We start from the raw sequence: 22,072 nt of genomic DNA, 5'->3' as shown, positions 1-22,072 counted from the left end.
ATTAATGGAAATGATTAATATCTCTGTAAATAATTTTATTAACCAGTAAAGGAAATAAATTGCATTTTATCTTAATTCAGCTGAATCTTAGTTATTTTGATTTGAGCTAAGCATGTCAAATTTTACTTTGAATAAAGATAATCAATTTTGCATGAATTTAAAGAGATGAATATTTGAAGAAACGTTTTGTAATCATTTCTAAATTCTGCTACCATTTCTTTTACTTTTTTTTCTTTAAGATTGTTACATTGTTTTCATTTGTAAAGACTGGTTTAGTTTATTCTGTGGTTTTAAAACTATAGTTAATCATTATTTAAAAATGTGTTTATACCAATGCAGCTTAACAGCATGTTCAACTTAAATTTATATCAACATTTTTAATCATTCTTGTTAACATGTATATATTGTTGTTCATTCATTTCTGTACCTGTTATATTCCTATGCATTTTTCGTACACATGATATTGGGCTACTGATCTGTTGGCTACAATGTCGATATAGATATATTAGGCTTTCGTTTCATTATTCCAGTTAATGTAACTACTCTTTATAGTTCATATTGAGAAAAAATCATCCAGTTGTAAAACAATATATGTTAATATCATATTATACATAATCCAGTACTAAAATAGAAAGCTGTTAAAAAGTGTATAAAGAATCCAACATTATGATTATTTGTCCTGGGACACAGATTTGTATCAAATAGATTTTGCAATAAATTTTGCTACTTAGAATAGTAAAGTTCAGTGTGAATGACATGCTTTTCAGTTTGAAGCATCAATAGATGTATAGTTACAGGATCTTCAACTATCTTAGCATCTGAGATTTACATGAAAACATTTACAATCTTTGAATACATTTCCCACTGTCAAGGTTTTGCTGTCCTATCTAACTTTAAAAGCAGTTTTTTTTATTGTTTTTTTTTATGGCCACATCAGAAGAGGAAGAGCAGTGTTGGTATTGTTATTCAAAGTCTGCAAGATTGTATGAGGAAAGGGAGGAAGTTATTTTTCATATTGAAAACCTGGCTCAAATGCTGGTAACAAAATAAACTCCTGCAAAAGCACACAAAGTTAGGGTACTTGTGCTAGACTAGGCAATAAATTAAGTCTGCTACTCTAGAATAGTTACAGTGACAAGAATCCACACTCCCATTTACCTGTTTTCACTCCCAAAACTTGGATCAATTCAAGGCTGTGGCTGAAGATACTTGTCCAGAGTGCTTTGCAGTAGGATCAAACTCATAGCTGTGAGGCAAAATTCTTGGCTATACAGCCATACCTGAACCCACATCATCTGACAGAAATGAGATACTTCCTAACCATGTATTTCCTCATGTAACCTCACTTAAAACATGCAACTGTCTCATTCCACCCCATCATATCCAACTTATCCTGAAATTTTATGGTTTTCACTCAACTGAGTAATGAAACTGAGCAGTAACTGCATTAATATCATCCAGTTAGTCTTATAAACCTAGTCTGAGTGGGCTTCAAAAAAACAAAAAAAAAACACTGTATTTCTTCACACTACTGACAAAAGAAAATCTATATTGTGTTTACCAAATTTGAAGCCCTTTTGAATGTCTTTTCCTTTCTGATGACATCTCTTGTTTTCAAATAGTATTTCTATTAAGTGTTGTGCAATCAATCAAGTTCAGTTATATCCCAAACACTCAACCATCAGGTCCACTCATGATCATCTAAGTGAAACATGAGATTAAAGTAAAAAAATTCTCACACATGACTTGGAGCTTGTGTTCAGACAGCTTACACCTCTCATTTTTCCTCTTATACTTTAGTAACAAATATGACAAGACAACTTGTAATGATTTAAACTGAAATGTGTATTGACAGGGAAAAGATGACTGCAAACCAAAAGAAACAGTTTTATCATGTGACAGTCCAGTTTCAGCTGAAACTTCTGCAATCAATAGCTGCTTCAAATAGTGCATGTGTGTAAAGTTGTTGGATCAAATTTGAATGCAATGAACTGTTTGTTATGAGTATGAATGTTACAGAAGTTTGCATGCATATGTTCTTCATCCAGTTGCAACTTGAACCTTTGTCAGTGAAATAAACCATTTGTGTTTACTGTGGACACTGGTACTGGAGAATGTATATTATACTAGGTTTTCAATTGATTTTTACATCACTAATCTACTGTTTCAACAATTTTTAAAGTTTCTCTTTCTCACTCTCCTTCTTCTCACTATATATGTAAAGCTGTGTGTAGATGTATAAGTTCAGTAGCATACAAAACCCATAATTTTTGTTTTTTACATACCAGAACTAGAGAAGTTTCAGGTATGGAAGCAAAGTCTAGAACTGAAGGGCTTTAGAGTTAACTGAACAAAAACTAAAGTCTTAGTAAATAGGAAGGCAGACAGATCACAAATCCTTCCAGACAGATGTCCTTACTCAATCTATAGAAAAATCATAGGTAGAAACTCCATAAAATGTATCTATTGACACATAAGAGGTGCAGCAATATCATAGGTAGATTAACAAGCAAAATAGCTTTTGTGTGTAGAAGATGCATAGGTATAATAAACACTGAAAATGTTCAGAAAATAGACTCCATCAACTGCCAGATGGGTAAGCTAGAGGTAGTAGATAGCTTCTGTTATCTAGGTGACCAAGTTAGTAGCAGAGGTGGATGCTCTGAGAACATGGCTGTGAGAATAAGAATAGGCTAGACAAAGTTCAGAGAGCTCCTACTTCTACTGGCAACAAAGGCCTCTCCCTTAGAGTGAAAGGCAGATTGTATGATGGCTGTGAAACATGCATAGGCTTGAAAGAAATGAAGCCAGTATGCTTCACTGGATGTGCAACGTCAGTGTGCATGTATGACAGAGTGTAAGCATCTTGAGAGAAAAGTTGGGCATAAGAGGTATCAAATGTGGTGTGCAAGAGAGACAGCTGCACTGGTATGGTCATGTGATGCGTATGGATGAACACAGCTGTCTAAAGAAGTACCAGTCTCTAACTGTGGAGGGAACCTGTGATAGATGTAAACCCAGAAAGACATGGGACGAGGTGGTGAAACATGATCCTTGAACTTTGAGCTTCATGGAGGCAATGACTAGTAACAGATCTTTAGCGATATGCTGTGCTTGAGAAGACCTGTCAAGCCAAGTGAAATTGTAGTCATGACTGATGTTGGTGTCACCTAACTGGCACATAAAATGCACCTTTCAAGCACTGGGCCTCATGGAAGCAAGGTGGCCAATGCCAGTGACACGTGAAAAGCACCTTACAAGTGTTTGACCTCATGGAGGCAATGACAAATGACCAAGACCTTTGGCATTGTGCTGTACTTGAGAAGAACCATCAAGTCAAGCAAAATCACAGTTGTGGTAGGTACTGATGTCACACAAATGGCATCCTTGCCAGTGGCACATAAACCCAGCCGTAGAAACTGTTGTGGCAAATGCCCCCAGGTGATAAGTGGGCTGGTCCACTACTAATAAATAGTGAACTGACACAGTCAGTATGGTTGGTCGGCGAAGGTATACCATTCAGACCAGTCTTGTAGAGACGACAAAATACGTTGTCATCATGGGACATGTCAGTGGTGATGAGGGTTTGGACAATATTGCCACTGGGACATATCAGTGGCAACAAGGATTCGTAGCTCACACAGTGAAAATGGTTTTGAGCAAAAAAAATCGCAGTGAAAAATGTTAGAAATTCCAAAGTAGGATTTGAACTAACACAGAACTGCACACAGTGAAAAGTAATATACACACAGTGAAAAATATATAAGTGCTGTTGAAGCAAGATTTTGAAGGAAGGAAAAAAAAATGTCTGATAAAACTGGAACTCTAACACAGAACTGAACTACACACAGTGAAATAATAAGTCTGTTTGAAGGATTTATAAGTCTGGTCGCTATATGTAGTAGCGCTACCAGTAATAATGTGGGACTTGGTACTACCTGCGGGCATTTTGAAAGAAAAAAAAACTAGATATCATCTGATGAAATTGAAAATGAACCAGTTGCTAAGAAAGTTAAAATGGACAAAAAAAAAACGCAAGTCATTTTGTGATTGAGGATACTAAACAAGTCCTTGAAAAGACTCCAGATGAAATACTGATGGAAGTAACTAGTGAAGAACACATTGTAGAAAATTCTGAAATAAGAGAATCTGAGCCATCTGTTATAAGAAAAGACCCTTCTACTGAAAATGCTTTGTTGAGGAATCATTCTAATGCAAACACTTTAAAAGATAATGAAGGTTTGCAGGTAACCGATTCAGTTTCTGCCAAAAGATGTGTGATGAATAGAAAAGTTGTAGAAATCAAATATATATGCTGTGAAGAAATAATAAATATAATTCTGTATGGAACAAGAAAAAATCTAAATAAAAGAAAACTAATAAGTCCGTGTGAAGGATTTGTATGAAAGTGAAATACAACATCGACTTGAAGAAATAGCAGGACTGGAGCTTATTTGAAAGAAAAATAATTGTGTATGGAAGAAAAAGAAATAGTAATGAAAATAAAAAGAAGAAAATGTGTCAGTCCACTAATAAATAGTGGACTGACACAGTCAGTATGGTTGGTTGGCAAAGGTACGCCATTCAGACCACTCCCATGATGACGACGAAATACGTCGTCATCATGGGACATATCAGAAACCATGCCAAATCAGACTGGAGTCTGGCACAGCCTTCCAGCTTGCCAGCCCTAGTCAAACCATCCAACCCATGCCAGCATGGACAACAGACGTTAAATGATGATGTATATACATGCTATCTACCTCCTTATGTCCTAAAGTGTATGCACATATGCATTATGTACATGCATAAAAACACAGTTTTTTTCTCAGCATTTGATATGTCATTCCCTGTGGTGTTTAGCTTTATGGTGTTTATGTCTCTAAAAGCACCAGACCTAGTCACAGAGCTATTCCCATCAGTTGCTGAAAGCAAGACATATATAATTATTTCCTTGGAGTAATCTTTACTTCTGTCATTTAATATGAGGGTTTCAACTCGAGCATTGCAGTTTGTTATTTATACAATATATCTACTACTTAGAGCTGTAAATCATTTATACAGTTGAACTGTAAGTATCTCTGTCATAAATGCCATGATTCTGATGACAGGATATAACCCACACTTTGGTCGCTCAATACACTATCTACTCAGCCATCAACAATTTTCCAAATTATAAGTATTGTTTATTTATGTTGCTGGTAGACTTAATTTGCCAGCCAATTTAACATCACCATCTTACCTTATGTATTTTTAATGTAGTCCAGTTTATTACAAGCTTTCAGGGTAAGTCTCCATTCTGAAAAAAACCTCTTCCCATTAATCTTGGAGTCTCTGAAGTGCATGAAGAATACTGCCTTTCTTCCTCTGACTGAGCTATAAATATGGTAAATTTTAGTTACTTTGGAAAGTAGTTTAAACAGAAAATTATTCTTATTAAAGCTCATTGGTTCCAGTTCGTTAAGTTAGTTGAAACCATAATGATAATTTTTTAAGTACATGCATTTGTGCATGTCCACATTTAACATAAAATGTATCTCTACTAGTATAGCAGTGTATATCAGATAGAATATTTAAAAATACATAGTTTTCCTCCCTAGTAGTCATACTTTTACAAGGGAAGCAATCATTTTTTCTTAATATTTGGCAGGATTAGAAATTTTAAATGAAAATTAATATGAAAATAAGAAAATAAATGCATAGAATTCCAATGTTTTTGGGTTTTTTTTTTACTTGTTACATGAAGTCCTTAAAATTTATAGTTAGCTGTAATCATTTATAGTACTATTTCATTCTTTTTAAAAATCAGCAGCATGACATAACCAATAGCTTATTAAGTGATACATTTCATGAAAGATGGAATTAATTATAGTCTGGAAGAAATTCATGGAATATGTTTTTTTCTTTTCTTTTTCATCATTGGGCATTAGTTGTTTAACAATTGAGAAAAAGTTCTTAGTGTTTACAAACAAGGTAACCCAATAATTTCAGTTTTAATTACAAACAAGTTCACAAGCTGTTTCTAATATATTCTTTGAGACATAGATATTGGCTTGAAGCTGCTATTTCATAGTATTAATCCTTTGTTATGTAATGGAGCAGGCATGTATTCATAAACATAATGTCACAACAGTTTCACAGCAAATTTTAAAATAAATTGCTGTATTAATTTTCTTAGACTGTTTAATTTTAAATGAATATTACAATGAGAGATTAAATAGAGGTAATTTGTAAAGACTCAGTGCTCTGCTATTGGAGTACAAACAAGTTTCAGTACTAAATAAATTGTGTTAACTATATTAACTATTAACTTATTGTACAACACAGTGTGCCACGTTGGACTACATTGAGTAACCAGTCCTGAAATACATGGTATCACAAGAATTGTACTAATCTTGTTTACATTCATTTCAAAGGAAGTGAGGAACTCTCTAATACAGAGGTAAAAAAAATCTCTGACCTTTTCTATCATTTCATTTGTTCTGTAACAGATACATTACAGGACTGAACTTCTAAGCTAGAAAATATTCAAGTCTAAACATACTGAATATTAAAAAATATAGGTATTTCAATTTATATATGCTGCTGCTCTGCATATTGAAAAAAAAAAATTTTTTTACATTTTTCATGAACGTTATCCACTTTGTCTGCTATTTGGATGCTGATTTCAAATTTGTATTGAGAATTTACTTCTCAGAAGTTATAGTTATATGATTAATAGTTAGTGTAGTCATCTCAGCTGTTTAGGTATATATATATATATATATATATATATATATATATATATATATATATAATAACTTTTTTGTCAGTTCATAATTTTTGAATTTTTTGTTGTCCCAAATATTTTTACTACTTCTGTGAATGCTATCAGGGCATTTTCTCAACAGGTTTAAGTAAATTTATAAATAACATTTTTTTTTCATTTTTCTTAATTTAAACTCATCAAAGATATGTGCATGAAGTGCTAAAAGCAAGATGTTTTTTTAGTTTTACTGGGGATTATCATGATGTACTTCCCAACATTCAAATCTCTTTTTGGCTATCTCTTTCTCACCCATTTTGAATATTATATAAGTGTACCCCAAAATAAAAGTCAAGGAAAATTGGTATATCTACTTTATTGACCAAGCAGTTTGCAAATTACTTTCAAATTTTCACATATCTTCCAATTCTGTTTGAAGCATTTGAGCTTTTTTCAATACTGTTTTTGTAGTTTCATAACTTACTTTTAGGCATACAAAGTGGCCAATCAGTAAGCTCAACAAATCATACTTCAAAATGGTCTTTGAATTGTCAGTGATGAGCACCATTTTCTTTCTACATATTGACATCCCTTTCATTTAAGAAACTTTTAATGTCATAACAGTAAACAATGTTATCTTCTATACTGAAGAACTGCAATAGATCTTTTACTCTGTTGCATTAAAACTAAGTTATATTTCTAAAACCACCCAGTTATTTTTATTCTACATGGATCCCAGTAATTCTTGTGAAACTTTTGGAAGATCTTATGCATGTACTTAATCATTTAATTCAGACTGCATGAAGAATTTAGGCACTTTTATAGTAGCAGATTGCAGGTAAGTTTCATCCTTAGTGCTTGCCTCTAATGTGCAACACTTGGGTTCATCAATGACTTTTCACTTTAGAGGAGCAAGTACTTTAGCTCTGTAAGATATAGGTCTTATAGCAGAGGGCTAATTTAGATAATCACTCTTCAAATTAGTTTAGACGTTATGTCCAGAAATAACAACCATACATAAATAACATAAATTCTCAGGATGATTTACTAGTTCTCTCTAGACCATTGGCACACCAGTGCTCATTCTCTTTCTTTCACTTTTGGTCCATTGCCTTAGATTTATGGTGCAAGTTCAGCAAAGTTATGTCTTGTTCTCCAGTTTCAGAATATGTGAAATATACTCTTCTAACAATCTGTTAGAAGTTGCTGCTGCTTTGCTGTTGCAAAGAATCTACAACTATATCAGAAGATATACAGGCTGTATTTGCATTTCATATACTGACTTCATATGCCTTGCCATAATAGATTACAAGTTTATAGTAATGAATAACAACCTAGAAATACTGTAGAAATACTTGAATGCTGAAATAAATAAGAAACCAAATGCTGGCAGTAATCTAGGTTGGTTTTGCATACAAACCAACCTATGAAAATCAACTAAGAAAGATACATTTCAAACTGTTCTCCCAATCCTCATAACCTTTCAAAGCTTACAAAATTCATAAAGAGCTTATCCAATCCTGTAACCTTTTAGAAGATATAGGCTATCCTTCCTAAAAATACCATTTATAACTAATGTTTGATAAATAAAATAAATTACTATCTCTAATATTTCAATCTGATTCATTGGGGGGAATAAGAAATGTTTCTTATATATAGCTTGCAATTCTATTTTAAAACTACAAATTCCAAAAATTGCCTACAAACTAATTTCTGCTTTTTGAAATTTTGTTACTTATGAATACAATATGATACAAAATTTCTTTTCCATTTCCAGACCACTAGGTTGGGACTCATCAATAAAGAATCTCCCCCTAGGAAATTTGTCAATTTCATTTATCTTTATATTTCAGACAGTAATTTCTAAAGGGTTCAACAACAAATCTCCACTTTCTGACAATCCTGACCACATTTTGAAGGAATAAGACACTATATGGCTCATCTAGTTATGTATCTGAATTTCCAGCTAATCAACACTATCATCCAGATTTGTACACCTGTCATAATCATTATCAAAGATATTTCAAAGAAATTTACATTTTGTCAATAAAACAATGTCTTTTCAATTAACTTCTACCATTGTTTCTTCATGTTTTCATTCTATTCTGTGCAAAAATACTTTTAAATTGTTTTTATGTGTATACAATGTACAAAATATTACAGAGATAGTTTAGCTTTTGATTTTAGTCACATGTTTCTGCTTGAGTTATTTTTACAGTGCTTTTTGCATGGAACTTTTGTAACATTTTCAGATCATTTTTCACATAACTTAGAAACAGGTTCAACTCTTTCTATATAAAGAACTGGTTATAGTTGAAGCTGCAATGTTTGGTTTGCAAATTGTTACATTAATATATTTGTTGAAAATATAAAACTACTTTGCTACCTTCTTAATTTCATAATTGTCAAGGTAATTGCACCATTTCACTGAGCTAATAATGAAATATACCACTAATGCTCTCATAAGAATCCTATGTTAACTACAAGAATTGATTGTTTCCTTTAAATGTAATTATCTGCTCCTAATATACATTTTTAGAATAACTGGGATTGCTCTTATATTAAAAATACTTTCTTTTTTGACATAGTTCTCTGTACCTTAATTTTTCATAGATAAAACTTTTGCATTTCTCACAAGATTCACACAGATTTGCAATTCAGTTTTCCTAGTTTTTGTTAAAACATTTATTCATTAAATCCACACACACACACACACACACACACACACACCACACACACCACACACACACACTCAATATGCTCTTTTTTTCTTCTTCTGGATTTATTAGATTCACATTATTTCTGTCATTAACAATAAATATACTCTATATTTCAATGAGAAGAATATAAATTTAAATAATTTTGTTAGTTAATTTTAAGAATTAAAATGTTTATTTTATTCCTTTATTCTTAATGTTCTTATCCAACCTACATTTAAAAATCAGACCAGGAACCACAAGTATTTACTGTAAATTGAAATTCAGTTAATATGTGAAAACTAGCTTCATATTGTGTAACATATTTTCTAAAATATTTAGATATGAAAGTTACCATTTGAAATAGTTTCCATGTTTTATAGGTTTAAGAAGATATGTAAACTAATATTTTATTTTTTGTTTATAATTTTTATTATTTGGGATTGTATGTCAGTGCTGTTTCATCTCTCAAAACACTAACCGTTTAAATAAACCTGATAGAATGTTTTTCCTTTGCATATAATCTTTATCAAAAGTAAAGCCAAGCAGTATTTTAGGTAGATATCAACAAAAGTCATAGAAAGGAATAAGTTGAAAGATTTGACACTTGATTTATAAATCATAGTAAAATTACAAAGTAGATTACTAAAATACTTTATATAAAAGAATCTGTTCTGAGAAAATCAGCTGTGATTTGTTACTGTGAAAAACTTGTCAAGTTGATCAACAAAAGTACCAACATTTTGATTTCTAACTGGTTTCTAATTAACTTCCGGTGTTTAAAGGTAATGCTTCAATGTTTACCCAATATGTACATAGTGCTCCCAAACATGGACTTGCAAATTATCAGATTATTGTTTTCATAAATTTTAATTCTTAAAAGATTTAATAAAAACTTTGGTGGTAGATGGGTGAGGGAGTCCCATTCTTTAAAATTTGTAAGTATGTAAAATGTTGAAATCTTGTTTATGAACATCTGTATATTAAACATTAAATTATGGGTAACTGAATGTAACTTCAGAAAATAAATATAAATAGTACATTTGTTTGTGGTATCATATATTTATAGCAAGTGAATTGCATATCCTTATCTAACTACAAAATACATCCTCTTTATGTACTATTTGGTATAAAATGAGCTAATGTTGAAATCTTGTTTCTGTACCTAATTATGAACATCTGTACATTAAACATTAAATTATGGGTAACTGAATGTAGCTTTAGAAATAAATATAAATAGTAAGAGTTCAAACAGACTTTCCCTGTCTTGCGCATTTGTACATCAATGCAATCTTAGATTTTTAAAAGTATCTGTATACTTAAAAATTTCTTTATATATGTTAGTGCTTTTATCTTAACTGTTATCTTAGACATAGTCTGACCCATGCAAGTATGGAAAAGTGGACATTAAATAATGAGGATGAGAAATAAGTTGTTGAGTTCAAACTAGAAGAAAAATATTTAAATTTTCTCATATCGTTTTATCAATTTGAAATGTAAAAATATTGGCAATGATAATCTTAGAATATTAAATTCCTGGCAATGATCATCTTGGACTTTTGCCATTATTTCTGCCTTGACATTTCTAATTCTGTTTGTTCAGTTTCTAAGTCAATGCAACATTTAACTTGTACTTTTTTGTTACAAATGAAATTTTTGTTATTTTTTTCAGATCTTGCATCGTGGGAGATCTCGAACTGAAGCCCTTGACACATGTCCACCATGTGATCAGGATGAATGATTAAATCAAATTTCTTTTCAAGAATTTCAAATATTTCAAATCCGTCTTTACACACTGCTGATTTATTATATTACTCCTGCATGTAGTTATTGCTTACAACCATAAAAGGATGTCATAGAAAGCATTAAGAACAGCTTGAAGTCTGCTGGGAAGTTTTTATACTGTATTGGAATTTTGTTGATTTTTGCACTGTTGCTCTTAATGCTTTTTCATTTTATCCATCCATTAACATTATGAGACATATCTCACCAAACATAACAAAAATAAATCCAGAAGCAGGTATATTTAGGGCAATTAAACTTTTTGCGTGTGCGCGCGCACACACACACACACACACACACACACACACACACACACACACACACACACAGTTTACCTAAGCATAATTGCTTTTGAACTTTATTTTCTGTTTAAAGCAAAGTGATATTTAACAGTCTTATGGGCTTTACATTTGAAGTTGTTGGTGCTCCCTATTTTTAACAGTTTATAGATTTACTATTGGTTGTGCCTAATATAAACTGACCCTTCTTAATACTCTAAATTGTCTAAAAAATTAATTTTGAGGCTGAAGAATGTTCAAAAATTTTATTTTTTTATATATCTTATTTTTAAAATGTCTTTTATTTCCTTTTCCAAATTTTAAAAGAAAAAATGCTAAGTGGTTTAATATTAATACTCACTCAATTTTATATTTCTATTTAACAGCATTTAAAACAATTTTTCATTTTATCTCACAATAACTAATGCTTGGGTGTTTTATCAATGGGTAGACTTTTTAATTCCCGACTTGGATATTTATTGGTAGTTTGCTCATAAATTTCAGAGAATTTTTTGTTTTATGGTTTAAATTGATTTTAACATGTTTGATGATTTATTGGGTTATCCTGATTTCTAAAGATAACTATTTGTTGATAAGTAAATATATAAAAAAGAAAAGAGGAAATCAAATAGGCATTTATTGCCTAATGCAATATTACTCTGGGGATTAGGACATATGCTAAATATTTCTATGCATTTACATGTGTGGGTTATAGAAAATGTAAAACTAACTTTCATTAAATTTTTAAATGATCAGTTTTGACATAACTTGTATATCACATTTTTAATTAAATATTCAATGGATTATAATTATAAATAAAAGTAATATTGTTATAATTAAATTGGTTTACTTGGATTAAAGGTGATATGTTGAGAATTAGCTTCAATCTTAAAATTATTTTTCTAAAAATGTTTAACCTTTTTGTTACCATATTTATACTGAAATACAATGTTGTTTCAATTAATTTTGGAAGTAATGAAGAATTTAATAAAATAATTTTGTTTTTAAGATGATGTTTAGAACATAAATTGACATGAAATTTTGATGAAAGCTTTTAATTTAAATTTCTTTAAAATAAGAGTTTGCATCATTGAATCAGAGACAGTTTCAGGTGGGTTGGTATCAAAAGGGCTAAATATTTAAAATTATTGAATTCTTAAAAAATCATTCTTTCATTTTTTTCCCATTAGTATTTTTGTTGTGTCTTGCCATGATTTTGAATAGCCAATATACAGGGTTAGACTGCTAAACATTGTTTTCAAAATATTATCTTTTATGAGTATTGTGAATTAAGAGCTAATATTTTGCATATGACTGGTCTTAGATTGCACCTTCGATAGTACTGGGGGAGGGTTAGGTTGAGGGGGTGGTATTTTTGCTTTATGTTATAGATTGTACTAAAGTTATTGGAATTACTAGGCTGCATTTTGGAAGGTTTCTGTCTTATCTAATCTTGGGGAACTGATTTCAAAACTTTTTCTTAGATTTTGCATCATGTCAATTTTTTTTCCAGAAATGTATTTTTAAATACTAGCAACTTAGTACTTATGAAATGCAATTGTATGGTATATTTAATATAATTAGTTTACTTTATGTGAAGATTTAGCAATTTACACCTACATTTAAGTAATATATTGTTTATATTAATGAAAATTAGATATATTTTGATTCATATTGACCTCTTGTTGCATTTAGCAAACCTTTAGCATTATGGCAGTAAACTGTTATCATCCATACTAAAGAAGTGCAACAAATCCTTTTTTTCTTTGTTGATGAAAACTAAATTGTGTTCCCAGAGCTAGCAGTTTTTTTTTTTATTCAGTGTAAATCCCAGTAATTCTTCTGAGATCTTTAGAAGATCTAAATCATGCATTGTTAGTTAATTTAGGATGAGTGAAGAATTTAGGCATCTTTATATTTGCAGGTTGCAGGTAAGTTTCAGTGCTTCCTGCCAATGTGCAGCAAGCACTAAGATTCATTGTTGACATCAGACTTATTGAATACAGTAACAGATATTTCAACACAATATGGTACTTGTCTTGTGAATGAAAGCAAATTTAGGCAATCTGTCTATGAATTAGTATTGGAGTTATGTCCTGGGATATCAACCATACATAAATAGTGATCATCAAAATGGCTTCTTTGTTCCTTCTAAACTATTCATTGGTACACCAAAGCTTATTGTCTTTCTTATGCTTTTGGTCAATCACCTCAGATTTACAACACCAGCTTGTCTGGGTGAGTGAGGATCCTATGGTTTGTCTTGAATACACAATTTCACTCTGAAATGTATGAAATATGCTCTCCTAACAAAGAGCATATTTGTAACAAGTTGATGATGTTTTTCTATGGCAAAAGACTCACAAATCTGACAAGATATCCAAGCTGTGTTTCCACTTACTATACCCACTAGTATTATCCATATTTTACAAGTTTAGCATAATGATGACAGACAGCCTTGAAATACAGTATAAAACTAATTTTCATTGAAAGTGAGTACTTAAAGAAATAAGCAACAAATGCTGAAATAAGTAAGGCACATAGATCATTGTATACAAATTAACCTGGAAAAATCTAACAAAAATACATTTCAAAATGTTTTTTCCACTCTCATAAACTTTCTCAGCCAATAACTGCCAGGTGATACTCTATATTAAAAATTTCTGCCAAATAATTTCTCTGTTTTAGGAACATAACCTCAAAAACATTTCCTTCCATTAAACTGTATACTTTTATGGTGTTGGTATCTGTCTTTATTACTACAATTTTTTTTTTTTTGTCTTTTTTTTTTCTAAATTAGCAATTTGGTGATTGTGTGTATAAAATTGTAAAAAATTATCTTGGCTTTAATCTTAAATGAACAGAATGGTTTAAAGTGAAGAACACAACTGATAACTTTCCTGAAATCAATGTAAGACAAAAACTGATATCATATTTGAAATAATCAAACTCCAAATAAACCTAAAACCACCTTCCCCTTCAAGCAAGCAAAACTAGTGTTATTTGTGAAATGAACTGTGCTAAACATGCTCCACATTACACCTCTATATACAAAGGCAACAGTTTACCATACTCTGGTTAAGCTTAAGATTACAGGAAATGTTTTTTTCAACTTGACCAACCTTGCAAAAAGAAAAGAAAACATGCTGATAAAAATAACTTAGGTAAAGGGTCATATGTTTCCTGGAGTTAGAGCATTCATATAGCCAGTTCTAATAGGGTTGAGAAAGCCTCAAAGTTTTTCAGCCATCTGAAGGACATGGGAGGGAGAATGAGAATCTTTGTGAATAAAAAGAAATTCAGTATCAACCAACTGCAGTATAATTGCAGTCAAGCCTTCTGAAATGCAAAGCAAGAATCCAGCCTTAGTAATGATGTTTAAGGTTGCTGTAAAATTGGTCATATCTGAATCTATATGACTTTTTGGATGTGGAGAGTTATGGATAAGTCCACTTGTTATAACTGTGTCATTATACTGTGATCTGCTATTAGGATTGCATTTAGGTCAAAAACATGGCTGAGGCAAAAAAAAAAAGGCTTGTTCAGCCTTCTAAATTTGTAATCAGTCAGTTACAGCTTTTGATGGTAGACATATTTAGTAGCAGCTTTATTTTCCAATAAATATACATGTGAAGAAGTTTCTTACTTCTGACTTTTCATTTGCCTTTGTTGCAGGCTTTGAAATGTTTCAACTCAGAGTTTCAGTTTAGCCAGCCAACCTTGTATTTGGGGTTTTGTATGTAATTTGTATCTCCTATTATTTTTCAAATAATTCTCTGAATCCCATCTCTATTTTTACATTTTTATCCCGTCTCAAATTTTCTACAGTATGATCAACTTTGCATTATGTATGTTATGGATTCTCTTAGTGTCTCTGCATATGACTATGCTTCTTTCAAAAGTTGTTTTATAAAAGACACAAAAACCCAGCAGGGTTTAAAAAAAGAAAATAACTAAACTGGCAAGGATTTGTAGGTGATTAGCAGACCTTATTTTTAGAAACATTGATTAAGAGAATTCAAAAGTTAAATTCCAGCTACTTGACAACCCTAACAAAATCTTTTTGTCTTTTGATAGTAAAACTATTAACTGTTGCTGTTATAGAAAATAGAGATAGTGCAATAGTTTGAAAAATGTATGGGTATACAATTTTTCAATAGGAGTATATATGTTTTGACACATCCAGAATAAAACTATTCACATATTTAGTTGTTATTACTGCTCTATTATGAATTCTTCACTTTTTTAATGCCTTCATAGTCTCTAATCTTGGACAGAACACTAAACTATGCATGCAATACTGCATGACTCAGGATTTCAGACTGCTTATGTCAATTATATTAGAGCTTTAATCAAGTAGTACTGAACTAGCTTTATACATACTCTGATTAAAATCAAAGCTTTTCTAAAAATTGAAAATTTGCTTGGAAATATTTTGTTCTCAGTTATTCTATTGAGCTGGACATTTCTTTTTGTGATATTGGAGAAAAAAATGATTATTTTTGTACATTTTCTCCATTTCCATCTTTGTTATATTTGTTATATTCTAATGTATATAACATATATTTAACACCATTATAAAATTTCAGTTATTAAAATAATCTTTGCAAACAATATTTCAAGACAGCTGTCTTTCAAAAGTGACTTTATGGAAAGTTTTCAATATTTACTGTCAGAGTTTGTTTGAATTGGATTGTTCTCCATTATATTTAGTAGATATTCAAATTCATCTATTGATTTCTGGACTTTTCCATTGGGTTTCTTCTGATTAAAATTTATGCTCTTTTAGAACTCTTATGCTTTATCTTCTTGTTTCAATCACTGGACAGCAACAGTGATGGGTCACTACCCAGTTCTAAATTTTTAAGCCTGGTATTTATTCTGGTCTCTTTTACTGAATTTCTAAGTTATGGGGATGCAAACAAACTAATACTGATTGTCAAACAATGTGGGAGGACAAGCACACACACACACACACACACATACACAATGGGCTTCCACTCAGTTTCTGCTGTGATCACAAGACCTGGGGCTATAGTGGAAGATACTTGCCCAAGGTGTCGAGCAGTAGGACTGAAATTGAAACTACATTGATGCAAAGTGAGCTTCTTAACTATATGACTTTTTTTACTTTGAAATACTGGGAGTAAACTGCTATCTCAAAGGTAATACTTTGACAATAACTTGTGCTTCCATGTATAACAAATTTTTTATAAACATTCTTTCACTGGTACCATTCAGACTACATCGATGCTGGGCATGTAATGTGCATGAAGGACAACTTAAGGGAACCTATGGAAGACGGGGATCAAGGAAGACTTACTAGTGGTGAAAGCTGATCTGAAGATGCTGCACCTTATAAAAGACCATACTGGTCTACAGCAGATCCACCCACTCATAGCAACATGTACTCTAACACAAACAGTAACTTTTAGAAATGCAATGTTTTGTACCCTGCTTTATAATCTTGACATATATTGATTACTCACTTTCCTTCCTCTTGCTTATTTCCTTATCAGTCATCTCCCCCCCCCCCCCCGTCACTGCTAATAGCACCATTCTCATAACTCTGCCTCCTCATCTTCAAAAAGCTGAATTAGATCACTATCATCTGTCTGTCAAATGTACTATTCACTCTGCTGTGCTGCCAGCCAACAATCTCTCTATCTCTCTCTCTCTCTCTCTCATAAACCACCTTTATTGCAACCCCTTACCTACTTTTGCCTTTATCTCATCACCCATCCCTACTGTTGTCCATTTTTGCTATTGTCAATCACCCTGCCACTACTACTTGACTTTTCCCATCGTACTGCTCTTTTCACCCATTCATTCTTACTTTTTACCACCTCAGCTATTACCAAAGATTGCCCTTCCAGCATCACCCCTACATATCCTTGCCTTCTTCCCAATACATTTCTGCTGCTCTCATTATATCCATTCTGCTCAAATGTCATTGTTCTCTCTCTCATTCCTCTGAGCAAATGACACCTATGCCTACACCTCTATTCCCCATCTCCTGTACCCATTTCTGGTGCTATTGTTCTCTCTCATTTCCCATCTTGGTTTACATGTTTTACGTTACTGTGTACAATCTACATTTATTACATACAATGCACCCCAATTTGAGAAAGTGTAGGGTTGTAGGATCCCTCTAGTCCTGTCTCACCAAGGGCTGCTCAATCTTTCTAGTATGGTGCCATGAGGAAATGCACACAGCACATTCTGTAAAACAGTTGGCAAAAGGAAGGGCATCCAGCTGTAGAAACCAAACCAAATATGAGCACCAGTTTATGGTTAAAGTAGCTCCCAATGGAAGATGACTCACACTATGAAGACCCATCCGATCCATACCAGCATGGAAAGCAGATATAAGATGATGCCTGACTGACACATTTGTTTTTCCTTCCAAATTGCTGGAAACAGTTGTTTACCCTCAAGTCAACTTTGATTGAATTAAATATTTATGATGAAAGCCTTCCACCTGTGACCATCCTTCTTTTTGTTTATTGGGGCAACATCTCTAATGTGTGTTCTTACATCATTGAAGTTGATGCTATTTTTGTCTCTATGTATCTTTGTGGCCATTCATTTATTTCACATCCTCTTATTTTTTCATGTTAGTATATCTTGGGTGGGAATTGATTTTCAGGCAGAATTTTACAGCCCTTCCCGTCACTAATCTTCACTTTTTTTCAGGTAAGGGATTTTTGTCTTCCAGAAGCACAAAGGGATAAATTTGAACAAAGAATGTCAGTATCAGCACCACTATACTCAAATGATGACAGGCAAAATACTAACATTCATGTATATTTGCATGCATGTGTACATGCACACACACACACACACACACAGATATGTGTGAGACTTAATATTGTTTCTATCCATCAGACTCACAAAGATCAGTTGGTCTGGGGTAATAGTAGAAGACTTTCGCCCATGTTGCATTGTGGGGCTGAACCTGAAACCATGTGGATATTAAGTGAACATCATCACACATCCATGCCTGTGCCTGTTTGTAAATTGTAAGTGATGAGACAGGAAATTTATACAGATAACATATATTTTTTGATATTGCAAGTTGATATTTAGATTCTTTTTGTTTATTACTTTCCTATTTTGGACTTAGAATTTCTAATTTAATAACACTTCTTTTAGAAATAGTCTTTTCTACAATAGGCACAAGGCTTGAAATTTTGGAGGATGGGGCTAGTTGATGACATTGACCTTAATATTTAACTAGTACTTATTTTGTCCACCTTGAAAGGATAAAAGACAAAGTCAACCTCAGCGGAATTTGAACCCAGAACATGAACACAGACGAAAAACCACTAAGCATTTTGCTTGGTGTGCTATTGATTCTACCAGCTTGACACCTTTCCTTCAAAAATAATTGAAGTAAATATTCACTAAATTGTTTCCATTCTTATACATGACATTTGAGAAGTATATTTAGTACATTTGAATATTTCCATTATGTTTTACTTTTAGATCTGTCTAGAAATATACTATTAATGCATCAGAAGAACAAATTTCTTCAGTTTCTCACAGCAAAATTTTCATAAAGCTGTTTAGCTAAATCCTTCACATTTATTTATAAAACTATTCACCTTTATTTTAAAAAATTTTCTACTGCATCAAATAAATATCAACTAAATATCAAATAAGAAATTATCCAAGCCAAAATCCTTAGGGATCTGCCTTTATATCACCTGATGATTTTTATCTTGGTAGACTAACAAAATTAAAAGAATATTAATCTAGCAGAAAGTGACATTATTTGGGGACCTTGTGTTCCAGTTACAAATATTATTGCAAACTTTATATTCATTGTAGTAATAAAAGCCTTAAGAAAATGTTATTACTGCTAAATGACATAAGCAACTTTGTTAAACTATTTGATATATTAAATTGGTGTTTCAAATACACTACTTTCATGTGATATGCAAAAGGAGTTGTTATAAAGAATTATTTGGAGAAGACTTCACTATATAAAGATTGTTGCATAGATTTTCTTTTGCTGGAGTTAGATGACCTTATAGATATTTATTTCCTATTCAACTAGTTTACATAATCATTTTAAGCATTTTCTCTTCAAGAATTTCAGCTGCTTTATTTGCATTTTTGTTAAAACATACTCTGATGATAGTAGCAGACAGGGAGATAGACATCTAGATACTTCAACATTGCCTTGTATGGTGTTTTCTTGAGCAGAACAAGAGGGGAGCAAATTAAATGTAGTGAACTCAATTACATCCATTCCCATTATGTGACTAGAAGATTCCAGAACTAGAATGATTGTTTTCTAACATTCCATTATTGTACCTTAAGTTTTTATTGACAGCTATTTCTTGTCTTTGAAGAAACATTTGTTATGGTAAAGAGGATCCATAATCAATGAATATGTATAAAATACTAGTAGAGGAAATACTTGGTGAAAAGTATCTTTTTTATGATTTTTAAAATTCACTGATAATAACAAAGAGTTGTAGATTAAACCTTGGAATAGTGATTTTGAATTGGAAGTATTCATATTCTTTACTTCTGAGAGATTACTTCAAAAGACCTGCAGAGGATAGTGAGGACAGGTGAGGGAAGATTAAATGACCAAAAGCAAATGAACTGTCAGCCTACAAGGAGTTTGAAAATGCAATACTGAAGAAGATGGGAACCAAGAAAAGGGGACTGACAGTGGAAGAAGAGCTCCAGTTACTTGCTGATTCAATCTGTAAGGACCTCTCTTAGCCCTGCCTGAGATCTGAAACCAAATCCCCCTGCTTGTTGCTTGTCGAAACAAGCGGGAATTTGTTTTCATCTCCACACCAGATGATTGATGGGGAAACACTTGACCCCCAAGGACTTGTGCTGGTCAAGGAAAGGTCAATCCTTTGTTTAGGGTTTGACCTACATTACTGACCATAGTCTATATAACAGAGCATTTCCTATCTCTTCCTCTTTTGTGTCAGCTATGACCAAAGAGCAATACTTCCCTTCGTATTTCACTAGACATATGAAGAGAAGTTTTTGGTCACAAGAAAGGCAATGCCACCTTTCTTTCTTTCCAGTCAGCACTTTGTATTCCTTACTCTTTCCCTATCTACTGACAGACAGCAACTGCTACACTATCAGTTACCAACCTGCAAAGCGAACTTGTCACTGCCACTACAATTACTGCTGTATCTCTAACTACCTGTCAGACAAACGAATAAATATATATATATATATTTCTTCTTTCTTAGTGTTGATTCTTCAATGTTCACTGGTTACTCCAACGTGAGAACCTTCAAGCGTTACATCTACACGCTACATTTGGTAGTCGGCTACATCAAATTGACGTGATATGGCATGTCACTTCAGTCACCACAATTGGTGACCTCAGCTACTAATATATAATACTGGTAAGGAAATGTTTGGCACGCACACTAAATGGAGACAAGAAGAATATACCAGAAAGTACTAGCAGGAGGAGTCACCTTATAGAAGAAGTGAAGAGGGAAAAGAAATCTCTGAGGACTAGGTGGATTGAGGCATGTGAAGAAGAAAAGGCACCATGGAAGCTGCTCTCAGATGATGTTAAGAAGTTCTTCTGCCAGCTGGTACATATTGAGAAGAGGGGAGAAAGAAGGCTCAGGTGGTAGAGCCAAAGAAAGTTTTTTGAAAATCTTTGCAAGTTGACAAAAGATGTGTTTCAGGATAGCAGAAATGATGAATTGATATGTAGCAAAGGTGGAGACACTCGTACAAAATGTATAGTGACAATCTTTGAGATATCTCTGTACCACTAATCCAAAGGATACCAAAACTAACAGCACCAGGAGCAAAATTTAATCTTGGAAATATCTGAATGCAAGATCCCAGATATTTATCAAAGATAAAAGGGTCTCTGGACAAGATGCCTGCCATACCAAATCTACTCTAACCAACATGTTATTCTTTGTTCTCCAAAGAGCTTCGAAAGAGGTGATCATGAGCAGAAAGTATCTACCTCCCCTAAGAGCAGAACTCATCAACTCTTAACTAGTTCAGGCCAGAGGCCAGTTTTCTTACTAAGTGTAGATGGGAAAATATTGGCATTGTTACCAGACAAGTTATGACATTTTTTTATAAATGATGGATACATTGATTGTATGGTCTAAAAATCTGGATCCCTGGTGTACCATATTGCATAGAACATGTGGCTATGATCATTCATGGAAGGGAAGTCATCCTTTGAGGCACAATGGCATCATCATTAAATAAAGATCCACTTGTCTAAGAAAGCTTTCATGGATGATGTAGAGCTGTTGATTAGGGATGAGAAATCAGAGGTGAGAATTTTTCACAGACCGGATGAACTGATAAACTAGGCTAGAATATGTTTTAAAGCAAAGAAGACTTGGAATCTAACACTTGTCAAAGGAAGAAAGAAATGAAGTGTGAGATTGCAGAAGCCATGCTTACAATGGCAAGGGAGCCTGGGACAACTATTGTGGATTGCTTAACAATAAAAGTGAGGGAATGAGAATTCAGAAAATGGCTTTGGATGGAATCTCTGATTGATAAAATATTACTGCCAGGTAAGTTCAAACTCTGGT

At 32.6% G+C, this 22,072-nt stretch overlaps 1 protein-coding gene across 48 annotated transcripts in view; it reads left to right on the top strand.

The window, feature by feature from the left end:
• Positions 1-14,236, top strand: part of LOC106883142 (6-phosphofructo-2-kinase/fructose-2,6-bisphosphatase) — a 158,253-nt gene extending 144,017 nt beyond the window's left edge. For 25 of the 48 annotated variants that reach the window (XR_016241592.1, XR_008263975.2, XR_016241582.1 and 22 more), the window contains one exon: positions 8,599-8,819. Coding sequence is in view for 31 of the 48 variants with exons in the window: in XM_014934033.3 (XP_014789519.1) it covers positions 8,599-8,670 (72 nt within the window). In the remaining 17 variants the exon portion in view is untranslated. Of the gene's footprint in view, positions 1-8,598 lie in introns of all 48 variants that reach the window. The other 23 variants (XR_016241589.1, XR_016241585.1, XR_016241594.1 and 20 more) reach the window with 2 other exon arrangements.
• Positions 14,237-22,072: the final 7,836 nt, after the last annotated feature.

This window comes from Octopus bimaculoides, chromosome 4, assembly GCF_046866305.1.
Source record: "Octopus bimaculoides isolate indiv1 chromosome 4, ASM4686630v1, whole genome shotgun sequence".
Lineage (NCBI taxonomy): Eukaryota > Metazoa > Mollusca > Cephalopoda > Octopoda > Octopodidae > Octopus > Octopus bimaculoides.
Note: the sequence above shows the minus strand (reverse complement) of the source record. Positions and strands in the feature narration are given on the sequence as shown.